Here is a 26,511-nt window from a genome sequence, read left to right as displayed (position 1 = left end):
TTTGAAAAAGATACTTCAGCCAACCCAAAATTAAAGCGAAGTTGCAAACTTTTCTCTGCATGAGGTGCTAACATCAAAATGTCAATACTAAAATAAAAATAGCTCAGCAAAATAAATTTAGCTATTCTGCTTTTTGAAAAAAGTTACACATAAGTTGTCTGAGTCAAGGAAAAGCATCAGTATTGCATTTCTCAGTTACTTTTACTTACGTTATTTTTGTGTCATCTTGATTAGAAGAAATAACCAAACAATCCTCTTAATAGTATTTTGCAAATTTTTTTTTTAAAAACACACATGCACAATACTATTGCAAATTAATCATTTCCTTGGAGTCCTAATTCTTCTGTTGCACAGTAGTTGTGTAACTTGGCAAGATTTTTCACTTATTTGTATTTTCCCCTGTTCTTTCTTTAATATTAAGGGATAATACCCACCTCACAAGGTGTTGGTGTGAATTTCTGATGATATGGAAGTGCTTTATAAAACTAAAGTTCTGTCAAATATAAGGGATTATGTTAACAACTGTTCTATAATAAAAAACTAAAACAAAACACAAAAGGATAGCTATTCCTAAAGATTCTGAGAAGAGTCAGCCAAGTGACTTTGCCCAAGGCCTAATAGCTAATGAATGGTGCTGGTCCAGGCTAGCGTGCTGGCTTTTTGACCCCTAAGCCAGTGGAGAAAGTGAACTAGAGGTGATTTTCAAAATTTTCGACGACCCAAATTACATACTCTTACCAAAGGCGAAAATATGCAAATTCAAAATACTGCAACTATCCAGAATTCTCAGGGGGTATGCCCAATTAAGTAATATTCCTGTTAGTAAAAGAGTATGTAATATCTTTTTAAGTTCTAAAAATAAAAACTAAAATGAATAATTAAAAAACCAAAAGCTTTTGAAAATATAATATAAAGTACACACTGCTCTGTTTCTTAAGGTATAAGGCGTTAGATTTCAAGGGTTATCTCATTTGATTTTCAGCAACCCTATATAGTAGGCAGAGATTATTATTGCTGCCTTCAGATGAGGAAACTGACTTCGTCCACTTCCACTTGGTTACTGGTGCCAAAATCAGGATGAGAACTTGGATCCCCTGACTGGAGAATGCATGGCACTTACAGATTATCAAGTATTTTTTCCAGTTGATGTCAAATTATTGTAGGATTCAACAGTGCTGTTTTTTTTTTTTTTTTTTAGGTGCTACTTAGGGCATTTGGCAGTCATTTATAAACTATGATTTTTTGGTAATTCTCATGTCTGCCTTTTGTTTTTTACTTTCCTCTTCATCAGCAGATTGTCGGCCATCAACAATTTCCAGGGTTGTTGCATTCCTATTTTAAGGGAGCCGCCTTTCTTTCTGATTGGCAGCTGTTTATCTATAGTGGTAGAACAACTTGCCAAATTTGTTATAATTTGTAAATGAAGATATAAAATGAAAAGAAACAGGAGTAAATGAATTGGGTTTTGGGCTTGAGCTTTGTGCCATCTATTTTAGTCTCACTTGTGCTTCTGGATTCTCATCTGTATTCCATTACTATCGAAATGTGGAATATATGATCTTATTGCAGGTAAGTTCCATGCATTTTTTTTTTTTTTTTTTTTTTTTTTTTGAGACGGAGTCTTGCTCTGTCACCCAGACTGGAGTGCAGTGGCCGGATCTCAGCTCACTGCAAGCTCCTCCTCTCGGGTTCACGCCATTCTCCTGCCTCAGCCTCCCGAGTAGCTGGGACTACAGGCACCCGCCACTTCACCCTGCTAGTTTTTTTTTTTTTGTATTTTTTAGTAGAGACGGGGTTTCACTGTATTAGCCAGGATGGTCTCGATCTCCTGACCTCATGATCCGCCCGTCTCAGCCTCCCAAAGTGCTGGGATTACAGGCTTGAGCCACCGCGCCCGGCCAGTTCCATGCATTTTAACAAGTAATTCAACTTTTATAGAGGGAAATGAGAATTTTAGATCACAATGCAGTTCTGTACATTTAGGATTGCTGAAATGTTATTTTGATATATAAACTCTGAAATTTGAAATCTTCTACATAATAAAGTCTCACTTTCTAAAATGCTATTTTATTGGTCTACCAAGTTATTTATTCATATTTTTAAAACAATTATGGCTGTCATTATTACCACATAGTTCATAAAGTATAATTATTTCTGTGTTCACAATTAAGGCAATATTAGTTTCTAACAAACTCTTACATAATTTTTACCTTGTAGTTTAAGTTTTTTTAATGAATATGACCTCATGTGGCCCTATTTTCATTTACTTCTCATTGCTAGCTTCTATTACTACTAGAGAAAGAGCTCCTGAACCTGCTAATGATACTAAATATTTAATTATGTCCTTATCTGGTGTATTTTATGTTAGAATTGTATTGTTTGCCTAATCGAGATGGTAATCTATGGAAATAAGGATGTCATGTCTCATATGCATTAAATTAAACATATTTGGGCTTCAGAAGATGGCTGGTCATTTTGTAGTGGAAAAGGGAAAATGAAAATATACCCCAGTCTAAATCTCTTAAATCTTCTTGCAATTGCTAATTATGAAACAGACAGAATATTCTTATAAAAGCCCTGAAAATGACATCCTATTCCTTTCCTTTCTTCATCCTTTCGAAAATATCTAAGCTTATTAAATATTAGTAAGTTAGTAGAAATATGATATGTAAATTTAGAAATATGTCTAATTGATACTACAACCTGAAAATTAAAATAAGGATAAAAATGATTGATATTGTTTCTTCTTTGATGAAAGATCAAGCAAGGTGGTAAATTTTGTTGTTGCTCACTTTTATCCATTTAACTAACACATGTAAGTAAATTAGACAAGGGAGTTAACATAACTCAGGGATATAGCTAACGTCCTAGCAGGTATACTTTCATGTGGCGTTTTTTGCTCCAGTTCAACCTTGTGACAGGTGAAAGACTGAAGAGAGAGAGAAAAAAAAAAAAGACCCAGTCAGGTTCTCTAGGAGATTGTCATTTGGTGGCAATGATAGAGGTATTCCTATTTAATTTAGATATAAGACAGACTGATATTAGTTATAACCTAATTTTATGGGATAGATTATGAGGAAAGAGTAGAAAAAGGAATTCTTGCTGAGGTAGGAGATGTGTCTGGGAGGGCTTTTGGGAAAAGGTGCTATTTGAATTGGATCTTGAAGAAAGATGTAGTATTTCAACAAATGAATTTTGGGTAAGTATCATTCCACAGTAAGAAAACTGTGTGAGTAAATGAGATAAAATAGCTGTTTTATTGACGCTTTATGTGCTAGGTATTTTACATGCATTAACTCATTAGATTCCAAACAGTCCTGTGAAGTAAGTACCATTATCTGAACTTACAGATAAGGAAAGTGAAGCTTGTGGAGATCTTTTGCTCAAGGTTATGTGGTTGATGGATTCTACAACAGGGAGAGAGGTCTGTTGGCCAGGCTCAAATTCAGGAGGTGGAAGTGGGTTCCGGCCTATTCAGGGAATGACCAATGGGCTCATATGCATGAAGCACAGAACTGAGGGAAAGTTTAGGGCAGTTTCCCAAGTTTGCTGAATCACTGGGGGCACTTGTTTAAAATAGAGATTTCCAGGCCCCTCCCCTGGAGATTCTGATCCTGTCAATGTGTAGCAGGGCCTCAAAATCTGTGTAACAAGCTCCAGTTGATTCTTTTGAATAGGCAAGTTGATGAGCTTGATTAACTTAAGATGTAACATGGAATAAAGCATTTAATTCTGAATTGGTGTTCAATTGTGTGTAGAATTAGAGAAAAAATTTTAAAAGAAGCTACACAGTTTGAACTTTGTTCTCTATTTAAGGAGGTACCATGCAAGGTTTATGAGGCAGGGTATGAAACTATTAGATGCTTACAAAAAAAATGGATGAAAAATTTGTAGGAAGAAAATGTGTTATTTTGCTAAAATTTGTAAATGTCCTTTTTTAATTTCTTATTTTATTTTTTACTTCCAATAAATTGCTTTTAAAACAAAAAAGGTTAACTTATTAAAGAGGTACCTAAAGCACTTTTTATTTTGAAATGGAATCTTAAATCATACCTAATGTTTAAGATTATGGTGAAAGTAAGCATGTATATTTTACCATGAAACTCAAAATAATGAGTATAGTGACTCCAGCTTTTTAAAATAATATTGTTCTCTGATTTTAAAAGTAATACATTTTTTGTTGGATCTCAATGCTAATGGAAATATTTGTTTCCCTTCCTTCCTGTCTCCACTTTCTTCAAACTTCTGACCCCATTACTTCCTCCATCACTTTCAGCTGGCAAGGTTGCAGCCTACTTACCAGACAATAAACACTGTCACATGGAGACTGCCTCAGCTTCCTGCCTGAAACTGGCAAGTCACCATCCACACCAGCACCCTTCTTTGGCTCTTCCCTCTAGTTTTAGGGAAGAGGTGTCCAGGGAGGTCATATCTCTCCTTCTGTGTCTTGTATGCTATCGCCTCCTACCACCTCAAGGACCTCTTGTTACCAGAAAGGGGTCCCAGTCCAGACCCCAAGAGAGAGCGAATTCTTGGACCTTACCCAAGAAAGCATTCAGGGCAAGTTCACAGAATAAATTGAACGCAAGTTTATTAAGAAAGTAAAGGGAAAAAAAAGGGCAACTCCGTAGGCAGAGCAGGGGCATGGGCTGCTTGACTGAGTATACTTATATATTATTTCTTGATTATATGCTAAACAAGGGGTGGATTATTCATGAGTTTTCTGGGAAAGGGGTGGGCAATACCCAGAACTGAGTGTTCTTCCCTTTTTTAGAATATATAAGGTAACTTCCTGACATTGCCATGGCATTTGTAAACTGTCATGGTGCTGATGGGAGTGCCTTTTAGCAACTAATGCTCATTATACTCACTGTTCACTGTATGCTAATTATGATTGGCATATAGTGAGCAGTGAGGATGACCAGAGGTCACTTTCGTAGCCATCTTGGTTTCGGTAAGTTTTGGCTGGCTTCTTTACCGCATCCTGTTTTATCAGCAAGGTCTTTGTGACCTGTATCTTGTGCCGACCTCCTATCTTATCCTGTGACTAAGAATGCCTAACCTCCTGGGTATGCAGCCCAATAGGTCTCAGCCTTATTTTGTCCAGCCCCTATTCAAGATGGAGTCGCTGTGGTTCAAATGCCTCTGACACTCCTTTTGCCCATTACCCCTTTCCAAATTCCTCCTCCTGTTCTTCAACTTTAGTAACATACAGACCACTTTTAAGGAAAAGACTCTTGTGGATTTCCAGGGATGACTTAAGTTTTTTAATTATAATTTTAAATAAATGAGGTATAAACTGCTTTATAGCTCCTATATAAGATGAAAACCATTTTATGAATTAATACAAATTACAAAATTTAATAGCTGTTATAACACTATAAAAAGCACCTTTAGAAATTAAATAAAACCATAAAACCTAGGAAATTCAAGTGTACATAGTTTAATGTACATTTGTAGATGTACAAATTCAAATGTACATAGTTTAATGTATATTTTTACATGTAATGTACATAGTTAATGTAAATACAACTAAATTTCAGCTTAAAAGTATAAGCTGCATACTGCAGCTTATTTGGCTATGAGGGAGGTAAACTATACATTTAAGTTTAGTGCACTTGAAAAACAGCAAGTGCCTTTGCGCTGTTTCTTGAAAGCAGCAGATAAAGCTCCCATGTGAAAGACACCCTCTCTATACTAGAAAAATGTAACATTCTTATTCTCAAGGGCATAGAAGTGAAACCAAGAGAATTCTGTACAGACCTTGTTAAAATAACTTATCTTTTAAACTTCCCAATTTAATTTAGTTGCTTCTGCACAGCTACCTGTTCTTTGTCCGATCCAGTATATAAGTTAACTGACTCTAACTGCTTCTTTGGGTCTTTGTTTCTTTATGAGGGCTCCCCTGCCATGTAAAAAACTTGGATTCTAGAGCAGGGAGAGAGGTCTCTCTGCCAGGCTCAAATTTGCAAGGTGGGAGTGGGTTCCGGCCTATTCAGGGAATGGCCAGTTGGCCTGTGTGTATGAAGCACAGAACTGAGGGAAAATTTAGGGCAGTTCCCCAAGTTTGCTGAATCACTGGGGGCACTTGTTTAAAATAGAGATTTCCAGGCCCCTCCCCTGGAGATTCTGATCCTGTTGATGTGGAGCAGGGCCTCAAAATCTGTATAACAAGTTCCAGTTGCTTTTCTTTTGTTAATCTATTTTAGGTAAGTTTAATTCTCAGGCCCAGCTGGGACCCTAAGATGGAGGTAGAGTTTTTCTGCCCCTGCAACAGCTACAATCCAGGTTCCTTTGAGTTCTCCATGCATATACCCCTACCAGCCATGTGATGACTCATCTCCCATTATTCTTTCTCTGTTGGAACCATGCCATGATAACAATATAAATTAATACTTCCTCTAAGAAATCTGTCGTGGCCCCACATATACTCTTTTGGTTTTTTCTGGGTATTCCATTAGAACCTTGTATTTATTGTAATACTTATCACCGTGTTATAATTGCCCATTAGAGAATCCCCAGCACCCAGCCTTTGAGATCATAAAATAACATTATATCCTTTTTCTACATGCCGCAACATGAACATTTCCTTCATGCTTTACTCTTTGAACACATTCTAGTTAAAATCATAATGATATTTATATATATTTAACTTTTTCCCCATTATTTGACATTTTAAGATTGCTTTCAGCTTTTCACTTTTACAAATTTTATAAATTTGCATTCTTTCTCAGAGTAGATCTCTAATAGTTGAATTACTGGATTCTGAGGGAGGAAATTTCATGTAATGGTTATTGACTTAGGTTCATTCCTTGGTTGGCTTTGTTGACTGCTAGCCATGTAACCATTAGTAAGATGCGTAACTTCTCTAAAGCTTAGTTTCCTTATTTTAATATAGAGAAAATATTTACTTCATAGTATGTGAATGCTCAGCATTGTATATGAAAAAAGTAACCAGAGCCAAGGCTGACTCTCAGTCAGTGCCAGCTGTTATTTTTGTACTTAAAAAATACTTGATGTAGGTATTCATAAATGACAGGTAGATTTTACCTGTTTACACTTCCAACTTTAGTAATGAGAACACTTAATTAGATTATACAATTTTGAGTTAGAAAATGAACATGAAGTTGATTCCACAGGATTGCCACTCATTTGTGGCACTCTACAATACCCACTTGGGATAATGTTTGCAATTGCGAAACAATATGAAACCCATAAAACTATAGAGCGTGTTCATATTAACATCTAGATCGCATTGCTTGAAAGTGTCCATTACTTGCACGGATGAGGCCCTAAGGAACGGTAAAGTGCGGTTTCCTTCGAGGGGAAGGCTGACCGACAGCTGTTAGGCATTAGAAACACAGGACAAAGACCAAACTGGATATCTAGCACTGGAAGAAAAAGGGGAAAAACCCAGTGGATCTCCGCCTGTTTTAACAAGTTATGCTGCTCTAAGGAAGAGCGTTCCGGGGAGCGTAAGCGGTGAAACTTCACCTATTTCTATCCTTCCAACTGAGAAGCCCTCCTCGAAGTTTCAGCTCATTGGCTGCTGCTTTCTGTCCTCCTTGTTTCTTCTGGGAAGCTTCTCCGTCTCCCTGGCAACCCGAACTGCCACCAATTGCAGCTAAGAATTGGTGGTCACATGGCCTCTGCCCCCTCCATGCAGAGGCAACATGGCGGCCTTAGCAAGCTGTAGCTGCGAGATTTGAATTACTTCACTTGTAGCTGTTGCATTCCTGACAATGGCCTCTGTGGCTTCGTACGATTCGCGTCCGAGCTCAGACGAGCTCCCTGGGGACCCCTCTTCACAAGAAGAAGATGAGGACTGTGATTTTGAAGATCGAGTCAGCGACTCGGGTTCATATTCCTCAGCGAGTAGCGATTATGAGTAAGGTTTTCAAAGAGGGACAATTAAGCCCATCCCTTCAATCCAGAGAATATACACGTGGGCTGGGGGGACTGCAAGGGTGTTGGCGTGGTTGGAATCGAGTATTTGGGGTTCTATAATAAGTGGGATTTAATTGCACCACGTTCCATTGTATGGTGGTGTGAGCAGAAATAACGATGCCATTCTTTGCTACTGTAGGGTTTTTTTTTGTTTTTAAAATGATTCTTAGATGAGGAGAATCTCTTTCTGGTCATGGGCTCTGTCTAGGCCATAGGAGGATATATCTGTAACAGTGTTCAAAAAACTCTTCCTTCCGATCGCAGTGTCTTCTTGCTTCTTTGGTGGGGTCTTTGTGGCTTAATCTCTTTAGTATTTGGAGTAGAGAGACACCCTACACGTTTTATAAGGCAGTTGTTAAATTTATGTAGATGTTTTCTGTTATGGAAATGAATAGCTATATAACAGAAGGAATGCCTACCCATAGTCTCACCACCAAGGACAACCTCTCAGCACTTCTGGATATTTCTGCTGGATTTTCCTATGCATCTCCATGGTTTTCTTGTTTTCCATTTTACGTCATAATTTAATTTTTAAAAATACAGATACCTAAAGGTTTTCACTTTCTTAATAATGCCATGAAAAGGTTATTTTGTTTCACAGTACTCAGTGCTACTTCATTTTTTAAAAAAATCTATCCCTTGCCGCAATAGATTAAGAACTTTGGAAAAGTCAGTTAGCAGTAGCTTGAAGTGAATGACTGACTAATCGTGAAAAAGTTTTGGTGCCAAAATGTCAACTAACCCAGTAATGGACAACCATACCTTGTCAGTTTTAGGATGATATTTTATGTGTATTTAGGAACAACAGTTAGAAATAATTTATGTGTATGTAGGAGGAACAGTTATTTGGCAATCGTTTTTACCTATCAGTATGTAAAAGATTTTTATCATTGCCTTTAAAAGTATGGTGAAGAAACCTGCTTAATACGTTCTTGAAGAGTTAAAGAAATTTTTAAATATCATATTTTTTGTAATATGCTGTAGGCATTTAAAAAATAATTTTAAAATTCATGATTATTACACAAGACTGCTGGAAAGAAATATGAATTACATAGAACCTTATTTGGTCTTGGTATGTGAAGCCATAGACAGTGTAAGACTCAAACTCTTGGTTTCTCACATTTTAGAGTCACACACTTTTAGCCCAGAGAGAATCTGTAATTCATGTATGGTTGCACAGCTGAATGTTGTCAGTGTGAGAATTCAAGATGCCTGATACCTAATGGGCCACCATGACTTCGATGGGATTAAAATAGTGAACTTTGTTTCCTAGGAAATGACCAATCTGCGGACCTTGTGATAGGAGAACTTGTCACTTAAAAGTATTTCATGATTCAAAATACATATATATGTGTTACATTTTTGTAAAAAATGATCATTAAGCTTTTCACATTTCAATAACCACGCCAAATGTTCTAGTGTCTTTATCCTCCTAATAATAAAAGTATAGCAAATCCCTACCATAAGATGTTTTGCTGATCTGTGTTTCAAGTCCTACCAGGTTTCAAATTTTAAGTCTGTCCTTTCTTGATTTGTAGGACCTGAAGGTTAATTTGCTGAACTTGCCAGAAAGGCTTATGTTCTGTTCTTCCCTTATCGTAGATGTTTACTTCCCTAAGCTGCAGTCATCATTATAAGCGGTGGCCTTCCCAACTTGTACAGAACTACTCTTTGATCAAAGGTACAGGAATGCCAACCTTAGTCTGTCTCATTAAAGCAAAGACATGAATTTCCTATTGCATTTCATGGACTACATGAAGCTTACTAAGGAAGTCGTACTGCATATTGATTCACATAAAGTATCCTAAATTTTCGAGGTTTTAGTTACCTGCATGTTCTGTGATTGTCAATATGGAATTTAAAAGTTTATCATCTTTGAGATAAAATTACATTATGGTAAATTCTGGTAGAGTTATTTTAATAGGTTTGTTTTAGGTTTGTTAAAGAAGAGTTTATATTGCTGCAGTATGTCTTAAGTTGGCACATGGGCATGTACCCTGGGAGGCTTCAGAGATAATACTGGTGGGTCGGTTGGGTTGAGGGAGCCATTAGCTAGTTTTAGTATTAAGATAACAGAAATCACGCATTCATTTGCAACAATGCCAAGTTACCAGCTAATATGCCTAGTTCATGTTACACAGAGTTTGTCAGTGTTATGACTTGGATTTTTAATTTTTCAAAGTGAATTTTTTGTTGTTGTTACGTCAGTTTTAAAACTGACTGATGGAGAGAAACAGGAATGATTTTAAATGAGATGTTAGTTGTTAAAGCTAAGGAACTTCTACCTAAAACACGAGGATTGACTGGAGAAGGGAGGTATGTCCTTTACATTTTTTTCTGGGATTTTAAAAATAGTGTCATTGAAGGACAACTAATATACAAAAAAACTGCACATATTTTAAATGTACAATTTGATGTTTTGACATGTGTACATCTGTCAAGAAAATGAACATATCCATCTCGCCTAAGAGTCTCCCCATGTACCTACTGAGCGTCCATTTATGCCTCTCCTGATAACCATTTATCTGCTTTTTGTCACTCTATAGGAGTTTGTAGTTTCTAAAGTTTTATAAAGATGGAATTGTACAGTATGAATGTTCTTTTTTTGTCTGCCTTCTTTTACTCAGCATAGTTACTTTGAGATTCATCCATGTTGTAGCCCCTGTTAATAATTCATCTCTCTGCCAGGTATGGTGGCTCATACTTGTAATCCTGCTTTTAGGAGGCCAAAGCAGGAGCATTGCTTGACACCAGGAGTCAGAAACCAGCCTCGGAAACATAGTGAGATCCCCATCTCTAAAATAAAAAATAAAAAAATTAGCCAGGGATGATAGTACATGCCTGTAGTCCTGCAACTTGGGAGGCTAAGGAGGGAGGATCACTTAAGCTCAGGAGTTTGAGGTTGCAGTGAGCTGCAATCACACTATTGCACCCCAGCCTGGGTGACAGCAAAATTTTGTCTGACGGAAAAAAAGTGCTTTTTTTTTGTACAGTGAAGCCCTATCACCATTGTACACTAAAGACCTATTCTGAGCTGGACTCACACCTGTAATCACAGCACTTTGGGAGGCTGAGGGCGGATCACCTGAGGTCACAAGTTCAAGACCAGCCTGGCCAATATGGTGAAACCCCATCTCTACTAAAAATACAAAAAGTTAGCCAGGCGTGGTGGTGTCCGCCTGTAATTCCAGCTACTCGGGAGGCTGAGGCAAGAGAATCACTTGAACCCAGAAGGTGGAGGTTGCAGTGAGCCGAGATCGCACCATTGCATTGCAGCCTGGGGGCAAAGTGAGACACCATCTCAAAAAAAAAAAAAAAAAAAAAAAATCTGTTCTGTACAGCAAAGCCCTAACATAGAATATTTTGCTGGTCTATGATTTTTGTTCTGCCAGAGTTACATCATATCCCCAACTCAATGATGTGTAGAAATGCTGAAATTTCTCTCTTTCTTGAATTTTTAACATGGGACCATACTACTTGTGAAGAATAAAAATATTTCATTTCAACTCATGATGCCATACTATTAACATCCAATTTAGGATAGTATTTTCTACTTTTTCTTCTGCTCTGAACACTGACTCCTTTTTACTTTTAATTTAATATAGATTAAAAAGACACATGGTATATAACTAGGTTTATGATGAAAAATGGTAATACCCTGCTGTTATCTCTACTTCCAGCTTAGTGTGTGAAGAGAATTCATTGTCTTCCATTTCTTCTCTAGGCTGCCCATCTCATTTACTGACATCATTATCTCCTTACTCTTGTTTTCAGATCTGATGTCTCCAGTACTGTTGACTTCCTTCTCTGGTTTTCTCTCTTCTCCATTCTCACAGGCACTGCCTTACTTAAAAGGCTTGCCTCTTGCCTCTTGCCTGTTTCCCATGCACCAGTGGAGTTGCCTCCTAACTAATCTGCATACCTCTGATTTATCCTGTTTCTGGTCTTTCTTCCATACCACTGCCAGTTTGCATTCTAAAACACAGTTCTAAATCATTTTTCTACTCTACTCAAAAGTCTGGTGGCCTTCCAAATAAATTCTGGATTCCTTAGGATGATTTCTAAATGTTAGATCTGTCCCAAGTCTTTCCTATCTCATTTTTATTGATCTCCCTGTTCATTATTGAAAATGATTATCCACTCATTCTCAAACTGACCACTTGCTTTCACACCTACACCTGTATGTACTTTGTTCTCTCTGTTTGGAATACCGTTTCTTCCTATCTCTACTTGTCAAAATCATTCAGGGTCCGACTTAAGTGCTACCTTCTTCTAGACTCTTTTCTGGTCTGTCTTAGACTATCTCTCCATCCTGTGCTCTAATCCTATAACAGTCTTTATTCCTGAGTGTTGGCACTTCCATTTCAGCCATTTGATTAGCTCTCTGTCCCATCTGACATCTTTAAAAGTACAGTAAAGTCCTATCACAAAATGTTTTGTTGCTGTATGACTTTTGTTCTGCCAGGGTTAGATTGTATCACTAACTTAGTGATGCCTAGGAATGCCGCACTTAGCTGAGGGGGCAGGTGGTAGGAAATGTGACCCAGGGAATGAGGTCACTATTAGATGTGTTCCTGATGTAGAAATGTATTAACTACAGTGAATGAACAGTTACGCATTCTTGACTGATCCCTTTGCCTTCTTTGACATGCTTAACAGTTATTCAAATTTGACTGGCAAGAAGAGCTTCAGCTCATCTGAGACTCCCTACCCCTAAGCTGCTATATCATCCAGCATACGTTTTAATGATTGAAATTCATGGTGTTCCTTTAGAAAATGATGAGAAGACCATCAAGACTGAAAATTAGATATCGTTGGTAGACAGAGCACAGAAAAGAAAACACAGAAAAGCATAGGCAAGCAAGTGCTTACTGAACAAGTGCCAGATAGAACCCATATTAATTTGTTACAGTGTTTTTATTGTGTGTGGTTTTTCTCTGTTCCTAGAATTGTCCTGTTATACCTATTAGCACCACATAACTATATGTGTTGATCACTTTGGTAAAGTGCATTGTGCTTTGCCCACTAAGAAAAAAGAAAAAAAAAGTGTAATGTAACAGATTTGGAATATTATTTTCCTTAACTAAGGAAATGTGCAAGTAGGGCTGGCTGTTTTATAACTCTTTTTTTGTGGTAGTTAAGGAAATTGCCGTACTATTGCAAATGATGAAAAATGCTGGCATTAATGCAAATAAAGACCTGAGAGATTCAAATAACTATTAGAGGGGTATTAAAAGATTTAGTGTTGACCTAGATATTTTTGAATATGTCAGGAATGAGAAAATTATTAACATTATCTGAAGTTCATTTTCGTTAATACATCTATGTTACAGCTTATGTTAGTGAACTTGCTTATTTGCAAATTAGCAAGTCTTTCTTTAGGAAGAACGGCTCTACTCCTGTTTACCACATCATTTAGGGACTTGAGTACCAATTAAAGTGCCCTAAAATGTTGCAGGCAGGCTATAAACATGCAGTTATTCTGCTTAAAGCAAAGCAGAATAAACAAAATAAGACTCGCTGAAAGAAAATTGAAAAACATTTACACAGTAATTCTGTAGCTTGTACCATACGGTCTTAGAAAATGTTGAAGGAGTATTTATATTACTGCTGAAATACGACCCATGTACTACAAATATCTGAATTAAAACTGTTATATTTAATTCCTTTCATTAATTTTCTTTTTATTTTTGAGTAAGTTTAGATTTACACAAGAGTTCCAAAGATAGTACAGACTTCCCATAAATCCTTCACCCAGTTTCCCCTGATGTTAACATCTTACACAACTGTTATACATTTGTCAAAACAAGACATGAACGTTGGTCATTTCTATTAACTAAACTCCAAACTTTATTTGGCTTTCACCACTCTTCCATTAATGTTCTTTTTCTATTCCAGGATTCAATCCAGAATACTGTATTGTCTGCTTCGTCTCCTATGGTCTGTAACAATTTCTTAGTCCTTTCCTGTTTATCATAACCTTGATCACTTGGTTTTGTAAGGTAGTGTCTGCCAGGGCTCTTCCCTGGAAAGTCACTATCTTTCTCTTTCCATACTCTGTTCTCCAGAATAGTATAGTCACTAAGTCTATACTCAAGGGGAGGAGGGATTAAACTTCATCTCCTGGAGTGGGGATTATCTATATGTATTAATTTCTTTGATTTGGGGAAGTTGTAATGAAAGGTTAGGTTTTTGTGTTGTTATTTTTGTTGTTGTTGTTGTTAACACATCCCCTTTCTTCTAATAGGGCTAGAACAACTAGTTTGGGACAACAGTCATTAGAATTCTATTAAAATTTCTTAATACACTAATCATTTATCCTCTTTTTTAAAAATTGGCACATAATAATTATATATATTTGTGGAATACAATGTGATGTTTCAATAGATGTATACATTGTGTCGTGATTAAATCAAGGCATTTGGCATATTTATCACCTCATATGTTTATCATTTCTTTGTGATGAGAACATTCAAAAATCCTCTGTTCTAGTAATTTTGAAATATACACTATAATATTGTTAAATATAGTCTCCCTGCTGTGCAATAGAACACCAGAACTCATTTCTCCTATCTAACTGTAACTTTGTACCCGTTGATCAATCTCTTGATGCTTATCTAACTAGGTACTAATCCTCTGGAGTAGGAATAAAGAACCTTCCAGGAATATTGAACTGTAGGGTCTTTAAAGGCAGTGCCTAGCTTTACTTCTTGTGTCACTCTCACCTACCCTGAAACCTGGCAAACCGAGATCATTAGAGACACCTTCATTTAATGCCAGTTAGAAAAATACAGAAACACGAGAGTTATATCTAGTAAAAGCAAGAAGAAGGGAACTGATATTTATTTGGAACTTAACCGTGCCAGGAACAACATTATTGTATTTTCTATTGACAAGAGTCCCGTGAGGTAGCTATAATCTATTTTCTTTTCTTTTTTTAATTTATTTTACCTTTTATTTTAATTTTTTTTATTATACTTTACGTTCTAGGGTATGTGTGCACAACGTGCAGGTTTGTTACATACGTATACATGTGCCATGTTGGTGTGCTGCACCCATTAACTCGTTATTTTTATTAGGTATATCTCCTAATACTATCCCTCCACCTTCCCCCACCCCACAACAGGCCCCAGTGTGTGACGTTCCCCTTACTGTGTCCAAGTGATCTCATTGTTCAGTTCCCACTCATGAGTGAGAACATGCGGTGTTTGGTTTTCTGTTCTTGCAATAGTTTGCTGAGAATGATGGTTTGCAGCTTCACCCATGTCCCTACAAAGGACATGAACTCATCATTTTTTATGGCTGCATAGTATTCCATGGTGTATATGTGCCACATTTTCTTAATCCAGTCTATCATTGTTGGACATTTGGGTGGGTTCCAAGTCTTGCTATTGTGAGTAGTGCCGCAATAAACATAAGTGTGCATGTATCTTTACAGCAGCATGATTTATAATCCTTTGGGTATATACCCAGTAATGGGATGGATGGGTCAAATGGTATTTCTAGTTCTACATACCTTAGGAATCGCCACACTGTCTTCCACAATGGTTGAACTAGTTTACAGTCCCACCAGCCGTGTAAAAGTTCCTATTTCTCCACATCCTCTCCAACACCTGTTGTTTCCTGACTTTTTAATGATTGCCATTCTAACTGGTGTGAGATGGTATCTCATTGTGGTTTTGATTTGCATTTCTCTGATGGCAAGTGATGAGCATTGTTTCATATGTCTGTTGGCTGCATACATGTCTTCTTTTGAGAAATGTCTGTTCATATTCTTCGCCCACTTGTCGATGGGGTTGTTTGTTTTTTTTCTTGTAAATTTGAGCTCTTTGTGGATTCTGGATATTAGCCCTTTGTCTGATGAGTAGATTGCAAAAATTTTCTCCCAATCTGTAGGTTGCCTGTTCACTCTGATGGTAGTTTCTTTTGCTGTGCAGAAGCTCTTTAGTTTAATTAGATACCATTTGTCAATTTTGGCTTTTGTTGCCATTGCTTTTGGTGTTTTAGACATGAAGTCCTTGCCCATGCCTATGTCCTGAATGGTATTGCCAAGGTTTTCTTCTATGCTTTTTATGGTTTTAGGTCTAACATTTAAGTCTTTAATCCATCGTGAGTTAATTTTTGTATCACATGTAAGGAAGGGAACCAGTTTCAGCTTCCTACATATGGGCTAGCCAGTTTTCCCAGCACAATTTGTTAAATAGGGAATACTTTCCCCATTTCTTGTTTTTGTCAGGTTTGTCAAAGATCAGATAGTGGCAGATGTGTGGTATTATTTCTGAGAGCTCTGTTCTGTTCCATTGGTCTATATCTCTGTTTTGTTACCAGTACCATGCTGTTTTGGTTACTGTAGCCTTGTAGTATAGTTTGAAGTCAGGTAGTGTGATGCCTCAAGCTTTGTTCTTTTTGCTTAGGATTGACTTGGCAATGCGGGCTCTTTTTTGGTTCCATATGAACTTTAAAGGAGTTTTTTCCAGTTCTGTGGAGAAAGTCATTGGTAGCTTGATGGGTGTGACATTGAATCTATAAATTACCTTGGGCAGTACGGCCATTTTCACGATATTGATTCTCCTATTCATGAGCATGGAATGTTCTTCCATTTGTTTATATCCTCTTTTATTTCGTTGAGCAGTGGTTTGTAGTTCTCCATGAAGAGGTCCTTCACATCCCTCGTAAGTTGGATTCCTAGGTATTTTATTCTCGTTGAAGAAATTGTGAATGGGAGTTCACTCATGATTTGGCTCTCTGTTTGTCTGTTATTGGTGTATAAGTATGCTTGTGATTCTTGCACATTGATTTTGTATCCTGAGACTTTGCTGAAGTTGCTTATCAGCTTAAGGAGATTTTGGGTTGAGACTATGGGGTTTTCTAGATATACAATCATGTCATCTGCAAGCAGGGACAATTTGACTACCTCTTTTCCTAATTGAGTACCCTTTCTTTCTTTCTCCTGCCTGATTGCCTGGCCAGAACTTCCAACACTATGTTGAATAGGAGTGGTGAGAGAGGGCATCCCTGTCTTGTGCCAGTTTTCAAAGGGAATTTTTCCAGTTTTTGCCCATTCAGTATGATATTGGCTGTGGGTTTGTCATAAATAGCTCTTATTATTTTGAGATACGTCCCATCAATACCTAATTTTTTGAGAGTTTTTAGCATGAAGGGCTGTTGAATTTTGTCAGAGCTGTTTGTGTGTCTATTGAGGTAATCATGTAGTTTTTGTCGTTGGTTCTGTTTATATGCTGGATTACGTTTATTGCTTTGCGTATGTTGAACCAGCCTTGCATCCCAGGGATGAAGCCCACTTGATCATGGTGGATAAGCTTTTTGATGTGTCGCTGGATTTGGTTTGCCAGTATTTTATTGAGGATTTTTACATTGATGTTCATCAGGAATATTAGTCTAAAATTCTCTTTTTTTTGTTGTGTCTCTGCCAGGCTTTGGTATCAGGACGATGCTGGCCTCATAAAATGAGTTAGGGAGGATTCCCTCTTTTTCTATTGATTGGAGTAGTTTCAGAAGGAATGGTACCAGCTCCTCCTTGTACCTCTGGTAGAATTCGGCTATGAATCCATCTGGTCCTAGACTTTTTTTGGTTGGTAGGCTCTTAATTATTGCCTCAATTTCAGAGCCTGTTATTGGTCCATTCAGAGATTCAACATCTTCCTGGATTAGTCTTGGGAGGATGTATGTGTCGAGGAATTTATCCATTTCTTCTAGAGTTTCTAGTTTATTTGTGTAGTGGTGTTTATAGTATTCTCTGCTGGTAGTTTGTATTTCTGTGGGATCGGTGGTGAGATCCCCTTTATCATTTTTTTATTGCATCTATTTGATTTTTCTCCCTTTTCTTCTTTGTTAGTCTTGCTAGCAGTCTATCAATTTTGTTGATCTTTTCAAAAACCAGCTCCTGGATTCATTGATTTTTTGAAGGGTTTTTTTGTGTCTCTATCTCCTTCAGTTCTGCTCTGATCTTAGTTATTTCTTGCTTTCTGCTTGCTTTTGAATGTGTTTTGCTCTTGCTTCTCTAGTTCTTTTAATTGTGATGTTAGGGTGTCAGTTTTAGATCCTTCCTGCTTTCTCTTGTGGGCATTTAGTGCTATAAATTTCCCTCTAAACACTGCTTTAAATGTGTCCCAGAGATTCTGGTTTTTTGTGTCTTTGTTCTCGCTGGTTTCAAAGAACATCTTTATTTCTGCCTTCATTTCGTTATGTACCCAGTAGTCATTCAGGAGCAGGTAGTTCAGTTTCCATGTAGTTGTGCAGGTTTTGAGTGAGTTTCTTAATCCTGAGTTCTAGTTTGATTGCACTGTGGTCTGAGAGACAGTTTGTTACAATTTCTGTTCTTTTACATTTGCTGCAGAGTGCTTTACTTCCAACTATGTGTCAGTTTTGGAATAAGTGCAATGTGGTGCTGAGAAGAATGTATATTCTGTTGATTTGGGGTGGAGAGTTCTGTAGATGTCTATTAGGTCTGCTTGGTGCAGAGCTGAGTTCGATTCTTGGATATCCTTGTTAATTTTCTGTCTCACTGATCTGTCTAATGTTGACAGTGAGGTGTTAAAGTCTCCCATTATTATTGTGTGGAAGTCTAAGTCTCTTTGTAGGTCTCTAAGGACTTGCTTTATGAATCTGGCTTCTCCTGTATTGGGTGCATATATATTTAGGATAGTTAGCTCTTCTTGTTGAATTGATCCTTTTACCATTATGTAATGGCCTTCTTTGTCTCTTTTGATCTTTGTTGGTTTAGAGTCTGTTTTATCAGAGACTCAGATTGCAACCCCTGCCTTTTTTTGTTTTCCATTTGCTTGGTAGATCTTCTTCTATCCCTTTATTTTGAGCCTATGTGTGTCTCTGCATGTGAGATGGGTGTCCTGAATACAGCACACTGATGGGTCTTGACTCTTTATCCAATTTGCCAGTCTGTGTCTTTTAATTGGAGCATTTAGCCCATTTACATTTAAGGTTAATATTGTTATGTGTGAATTTGATCCTGACATTATGATGTTAGCTGGTTATTTTGCTCATTATTTGATGCAGTTTCTTCCTAGCATCGATGGTCTTTACAATTTGGCATGTTTTTGCAGTGGCTCGTACCGGTCATTCCTTTCCATGTTTGGTGCTTCCTTCAGGATCTCTTGTAGGGCAGGACTGGTGGTGACAAAATCTCTCAGCATTTGCTTGTCTGTAAAGGATTTTATTTCTCCTTCACTTCTGAAACTTAGTTTGACTAGATATGAAATTCTGGGTTGAAAAGTCTTTTATTTAAGAATGTTGAATATTGGCCCCCACTGTATTCTGGCTTATAGAATTTCTGCTGAGAGATCCGCTGTTAGTCTGATGGGCTTCTCTTTGTGGGTAACCCGACCTTTCTCTCTGGCTGCCCTTAACATTTTTTTCCTTCATTTCAACCTTGGTGAATCTGACAATTATGTGTCTTGGAGTTGCTCTTCTCAAGGAGTATCTTTGTGGTGTTCTCTGTATTTCCTGAATTTGAATGTTGGCCTGCCTTGCTAGGTTGGAGAAGTTCTCCTGGATGATATCCTGAAGAGTGTTTTCCAACTTGGTTCCATTCTCCCCATCACTTTCAGGTACACCAATCAGACGTAGATTTGACCTTTTCACATAGTCCCATATTTCTTGGCATCTTTGTTCTTTTCTTTTTATTCTTTTTTCTCTAAACTTCTCTTCTTGCTTCATTTCATTCATTTGATCTTCCATCTCTGATACCTTTCTTCCAGTTGATCAAATAGGCTACTGAAGCTTGTGCATGCGTCACGTAGTTCTCGTGCCTTGGTTTTCAGCTCCATCAGGTCCTTTAAGGACTTCTCTGCATTGGTTATTCTAGTTAGCCATTCATCTAATCGTTTTTCAAGGTTTTTAACTTCTGTGCCATGGGTTCGAACTTCCTCCTTTAGCTCGGAGAAGTTTGATCTTCTGAAGCCTTCTTCTCTCAATTCATCAAAGTCATTGTCTGTCCAGCTTTGTTCCGTTGCTGGTGAGGAGCTGCGTTCCTTTGGAGGAGGAGAGGCGCTCTGATTTTTAGAATTTTCCGTTTTTCTGCTCTGTTTTTTCCCCATCTTTGTGGTTTTATCTGCCTTTGGTGTTTGATTATGGTGACGTACAGATGGAGTTTTGGTGTGGATGTCCTTTCTGTTTGTTAGTTTCCTTCTAACAGTCAGGACCCTCAGCTGCAGGTCTGTTGGAGTTTGCTTGAGGTCCACTCCAGACCCTGTTTGCCTGGGTATCACCAGCGGAGGCTGCAGAACAGCGAATATTGCTGAACAGAAAATGTTGCTGCCTGATTGTTCTTCTGGCAGTTTCGTCTCAGAATGGTACCCAGCCTTGTGAAGTGTTAGTCTACCCCTACTGGGGGTGCCTCTCAGTTAGGCTACTTGGGGTTCAGGAACCCACTTGAGGAGGCAGTCTGTCCGTTCTCAGATCTCAGGGTCCGTGCTGGGAGAACCACTGCTCTCTTCAAAGCTGTCAGACAGGGACATTTAAGTCTGCGGAGGTTTCTGCTGCCTTTTGTTCAGCTATGCCCTGCTCCCAGAGGTGGAGTCTACAGAGGCAGGCTTGCCTCCTTTAGCTGTGGTGGGCTCCACCCAGTTGGAGCTTCAGGCCTCTTTTTTTACCTACTCCACCTTCAGCAATAGCAGGCGCCCCTCCCCCAGCCTGGCTGCCGCCTTGCAGTTGGATCTCAGACTGCTTTGCTAGCAATGAGTGAGGTTCTGTGGGTGTGGAAGCCTCTGAGCCAGGCACGGGATATAATCTCCTGGTGTGCCTTTTGTTAAGACCATTGGAAAAGCGAAGTATTAGGGTGGGAGTGACCCGATTTTCCAGGTGTTGTCTGTCACTGCTTTGCTTGGCTAGGAAAGGGAATTCCCTGACCCCTTGCGCTTCCTGGGTGCAGGGATGCCTCGCCCTACCTCTGCTCACGTTTGGTGCGCTGCACCCACTGTCATGCACCCACTGTCCAACAAACCCCAGTGAGATGAACCCGGTACCTCAGTTGGAAATGCAGAAATCACCCGTCTTCTGCGTCGCTCATGCTGGGAGCTGTAGACTGGAGCTGTTCCTATTTGACCATTTTGGAACCACTGCTATAATCTGTTTTCAAGAAGAGGAAAACTAAAGCAATCAATCAGTTGATCTTAAAAAGGTTAAAATCGTAATAGAACAAAATTTGAACTCAGCTCTTCATGATTTCTCAGTTCATTTGCTTTTCAGTATAAGTTGCCCTTCTGTGTGGGGTCTCTTATATACACTTCCCTGTCTCTACCTCTTTATCTTCCTTTTTAGTTTCTTCCTCTTTTTAAAAAATGTCTTTCTCTTCTTAAAATGATGTATCTTTAAAAATCTAGACATTAAGAGAATGGATCCCACATATCACTAGTGAAAATATAAATTGGTATAGTCTTTTGGGTAAAGATATATATATATACACACACACACACACGTGTATATTGATGGTTCCTACAGCTTTGTGGTGGAAAAACAAGAACTGAACACAAAGCTTATCAGTAGGGGAATGACCAAATGTCCTACATCCTTGATATCGAATATTATATGCAACCACTAGTGATTTCTAAGCTGTATTGTTAAGTGAGAAATTATGAAGTTAAGTATATACCTTTATATAGGTACATATATAATGATTCCACTTTTTAAAAACAGTGACAGAATAACCCTATATGTGTTTGTATGTGATTATAAAGCATGGATTTTTTAACAGTGTTCATGTGAGAGAGAGATAGTGAGAGAAAATGACTTGTATTAAGATTGTGTTCCCATTTATTACAATGAGTCTGCACATGGATATGCACAAAAGGATGCCTGAAAGTATAGTCACCAACTAGAAATCCAGTCAACCTGAATCCTGCTCTCTCTCTCTCCCCACCTAATCAGTCTCAGAGTTCTGGTGATTCTCAAGAGTTTCTCAAATGTGTTTCCTACTTTCCATCTCTTCTATTGCTTTATTTGTCATTTTTGCCTCAGCTACTGAAACAGCCCCCTGACTAGTCCTCCTGACTTGAGTCTTGTCCACCTCAAATCCACCAACCATTTACTTGCCAAAGTAGGCCTATCCAGGGATATCTAAGACATAAACTCTCTACTTAAAACTCTTTGTTGATGCCTTCTCACCTGCACTACAAAAGCCAAACCCCTTAGGATGATCTAAAAACCCTGGCAAAACTAAGGCTTGACCACTTCTGTCATTCCCCACCTTCCACATTTACTCTGGCAACTGCAGACTGCCAGTGGTTCTCCGTCTAGGTCATGGGGACTATCATCAGGTCTTTGCTTATGCTGTTACTCTTGTTTGAAATCCTCTTCACGGCTTTCCCTTCAGCTCCCCATCTCTCTCCCTCCCCCATTTATCCTTTTCAAACTGATTTCTGGGGTCTCCCTGATCTCCCCTCAACTTCCAGCTAGGCTAAGCTGGGTGACTCTCCTGTATGACTAAGCTGGGTGACTCTCCTGTATGCCTCTGTCTTGTACTTACCCTGTGTACTGTCATGAATTCTTCCTCACTTTCTCTTCTTTACTAACCGAGGGCGGGAACTGACATTCTCATCATAATTCTGGTACTTACCACAGTTCCTGGCGCTGTTTAGTTGCTCCACAATTGAATGCCAAGATGCTATCCCCTTGGCCCCCACCTGCTTGGATTGGATCTTTGAATCATAACCAAAAGTGATTTCACATTCAAATTTTAGAGATTGAAATGAATCATCTTCGTATTTAGCAAGTGGAAGAAAATGTTTCTTTTATATATCTCTAATACAAATAACTTACCAGGTTAAAAGGGTGAGATAATAAGGCTGATACACTTTATTCATTGTTTAAATTGATATATATATATTAAATTGATACATATGTTTTTAGGTAATTAATGTGCAATCATGGTATTTACACTGTAGCAATTAAAATTAAGGTAGCCTTGTTATCTAAATGATTATGGTGGGGATATAGTTATTTAGACTCTCAAGAGTAGAACTGCATAGTTATTTAAATATTGATTCTGTGGGTACAGATAGGTATGGTTGAAATAAGCGATATTTGGTTAATAATCTGTAACAAATGAGGCTTAGTGTCTATGATGATGCCACACACTGGGAACCAACAAGTCCCAAAGAAATGTTAGTTTTGATATTTTGAGCTTGTTAGGCATTATTTTTAAATGACTCATATGTAGTTGAAAATTTTATATTAACAACCAGCCACAGACGAAAGCAGTGGTTAGTTTGAGTTGAGTAATAGAATAGTATATTTTGGGGACTAATTTTCAAAGTATTTTAGAAAGAGACATTTGACTTTTAAGTTAAAAGAACTGGAGTTGCTAATAAACACTGCAGAAAACAGAAATGTCTTCTATCTGATTTAATGATTACAACACAAATTATACTCTTTCAGGCCGGGATATTACAGCTCATGTTTCTGAAAAGACTCTCTACATGTTAATTTTTCTGCTATAACTAGTTTCACTTTAAAGAAGAGCAGTTTGAAAGGTAAACTGTTCATAACATTGAACAGGGTAGAGTTTAGGTTTGTTACCATGAGTATGTTTGCTTCTTAATGCTATTTCAATCATTTTAATAGCAGTAATTTGTTTTTTTTCAGCAGCATACTTCCCAGTTAAAAATATTTTTTATAATCACATGATGAATTATGTAATATATGCTTTGTTTTTTCTACTACAGTTTTTCATAAAAAGGAGCTTTATGGAAATTATAGACTGTAAAGTGATCATTACTATATTAACTGTGATTATAAATGGGTTGTTTTCAGGGCAGATTTTAGTTCATGGTGAAGTGGATGTTTCTGTTTTGAAAACTTATGTAAAAGTCTGTTAAAGCTGGTAGGCTTTAGCTTTCATTTTAACCTGACAACCATCCTAAATAATTTATATGCAAATAATATATTTTCATGTACAATTTCCAAGTGGCATACTTCTGTGGATATAATTGCATAATCAACTGCTAATGCAAATTATCATTCAGTGAAATTGTTTAAAGTGAACAGTAACCACACAGTGGTTGATTTAATTTTTTTCAACTCATAGATTCTATAAGGGGACCATCTTTTTTTTTCATTGGTTTTCCTTTCTATTGCTATGCCTTTTTGATTCCTTCTCCCCCAACTCCTATTCTTCAAAGCTCTACAAAAAAAAGCATCATATAGGAAATAATGTTGAGGCTCACAATAAATTAGAAATAGTAAGGATAATTGAAATAATAAAGAAGTTTCACCCTTTCCCATCTTCCTGCTCCCCAGCCTCTACCCTCACCCCCATGCCAGGATGACATGCCTTTTTTATATATATATTGGGCTGCTATTAAGATTATCTTTTCTCTCTTTCATAGTGATCTTGAGCCTGAATGGCTGGACAGTGTGCAGAAAAATGGAGAGCTGTTTTATTTGGAATTGAGTGAGGATGAAGAAGAAAGCCTCCTTCCTGAGACACCAACTGTGAACCATGTCAGGTTCAGTGAAAATGAGATTATCATTGAAGATGATTACAAAGAAAGAAAAAAGTATGAACCCAAACTCAAGCAGTTTACCAACATTTTAAGAAGGAAAAGACTTTTACCCAAGCGCTGCAATAAAAAAAATAGCAATGACAATGGACCAGTATCCATTCTAAAGCATCAGTCCAATCAGAAGACAGGAGTCATTGTCCAACAGCGGTACAAAGATGTGAATGTTTATGTAAACCCCAAAAAGCTAACTGTCATCAAAGCCAAAGAGCAGCTCAAGCTTCTGGAAGTGCTGGTTGGAATTATTCATCAGACCAAGTGGAGCTGGAGAAGAACTGGAAGGCAGGGTGATGGAGAGAGGCTTGTGGTTCATGGCCTGCTGCCAGGGGGATCTGCTATGAAGAGTGGTCAGGTACTCATTGGTAAGTGTTGCTGGTACACATCCATCCTTGTTTACAGAGATACATGATTAACGATGACACCTTGCGGGAAATGTGATAAAAGCAATTACATACAGTCTCCACAGATTAAGAACTGATTAATGACATTTGGTACAGTAGAGAAATGGTTACACATGGTACACTACAAGGTATAGTGTTCTAAAATAACCAGTTCAGTGTGTTGAATATGTGTGTGCCTTGTTCAGGCCAAGAAATAGCTTACCTAATTTTCAAGTTTTGAATTATATAATTTTATTTCATCTTGGTTATATTTGCTGACAAGAAAAAAAGTTGATCATAGAGTGATAATTTAGGTTTGAATGGCTATATCCAGTAACAGGATACAAAAATATATAATTTATGAATAAAAATACTTTTAAATTGTATGTTTGCACTTGAGTACACTAAGTTCTTGGAGTGGTTTGCAACTGTTTCATTTGGCATATTTAGCAACAGTGGTATTATACATAAATTTCCTTTTAAGGGCGTGTGTCATAAAATATATGTGTCATAAAATATCCCACCAATTTTCAAGAAAAATAAACCCACAAGTTATTCTGAATACATATTAAAATGAGCATTTTGTGTTGCTGATAAATTTTAAGCTGTTAGATACAATGTTTGAGTTAGTAGCAATCTTTTTTTTTTTTTTTTTTTTTTTGAGACGGAGTCTCACGCTGTTGCCCAGGCTGGAGTGCAGTGGTGCGATCTCGGCTCACTGCAAGCTCCGCCTCCTGAGTTCACGCCATTCTCCTGCCTCAGCCTCCTGAGTAGCTAGGACTACAGGCGCCCGCCACCGCGCCCGGCTAATTTTTTGTATTTTTAGTAGAGACGGGGTTTCACTGTGGTCTCGATCTCCTGACCTTGTGATCCGCCCGCCTCGGCCTCCCAAAGTGCTGGGATTACAGGCTTGAGCCACCGCGCCCGGCCGAGTAGCAATCTTATTACTTATAGATAAATGAGTCAAATGTGAGGATATATCATTACTAAAATTTAAAAGTAATAAGTTCTAAAAGCTGACAGTCTTTTAAGTTTATCTAACATAAGAGGTTTAAATGAAGAACATTTACAGATACATTTTCAAATATTTCCAACTTTAAATCTGAATTTCATTTGTTTGTTCACTGATTTGACAATTTGTTTTTTTAGCGTCTGCTAAGTGCCAGGAATAAAAGATTACTTTACTGATCCAATTATTTCTTGAAAGGAGCTATGTTATAGTGGAAGAGATGGGTTACAGATAGGCAGGCAGTTCCTCACTGGTAAGTGTCATCATAGCGGTTTACAAGGAGGATCATATACAATCTTGTAGGAAGGGCATCTGTGGCAAAGTATGTGTTCCAGAATGATCTCAACAGGATCTGCACACTTTCTTAAAATGTAGTGTTGATACTCCTCCCGCAGAGAGTTGTGCTCTTTGTCATTGAATCTGAGTGGGCTGGTGACTACAGCTGAATTGGTGCCATGTGACTTAAGAGGTTGGATCATAAAAAGTGATGCAGCTTCTGCCTGGTTATTTTGGGAATACTTGCCCTTAGAACCCAGTCACCCTTATGTGAAGAGGCCAAGACACCAGTGATCCAGCTGATATTCCCAGCTGAAGCCCTCGCCACCAGATTTGAGTGAGAAGCCTGTAAGATGACTCCAGC

The 26,511-nt window shown here is 37.9% G+C and overlaps 1 protein-coding gene across 5 annotated transcripts in view; it reads left to right on the top strand.

Moving 5' to 3' along the window:
- The window catches only part of LOC105486104 (inturned planar cell polarity protein), a 96,967-nt gene that overhangs the window by 2,304 nt on the left and 68,152 nt on the right, over nucleotides 1-26,511 (top strand). For 3 of the 5 annotated variants that reach the window (XM_071093073.1, XM_071093072.1, XM_071093070.1), the window contains exons 1-2: nucleotides 7,336-7,888; nucleotides 24,309-24,844. In XM_071093073.1, coding sequence (XP_070949174.1) covers nucleotides 7,743-7,888; nucleotides 24,309-24,844 — 682 coding nt within the window. In that variant the 5' untranslated portion in view covers nucleotides 7,336-7,742. Of the gene's footprint in view, nucleotides 1-7,335; nucleotides 7,889-24,308; nucleotides 24,845-26,511 lie in introns of those variants that run through there. The other 2 variants (XM_011748801.3, XM_071093071.1) reach the window with 2 other exon arrangements.

Source organism: Macaca nemestrina, chromosome 3 (assembly GCF_043159975.1).
Source record: "Macaca nemestrina isolate mMacNem1 chromosome 3, mMacNem.hap1, whole genome shotgun sequence".
Classification (NCBI taxonomy): domain Eukaryota; kingdom Metazoa; phylum Chordata; class Mammalia; order Primates; family Cercopithecidae; genus Macaca; species Macaca nemestrina.
Note: the sequence above shows the minus strand (reverse complement) of the source record. Positions and strands in the feature narration are given on the sequence as shown.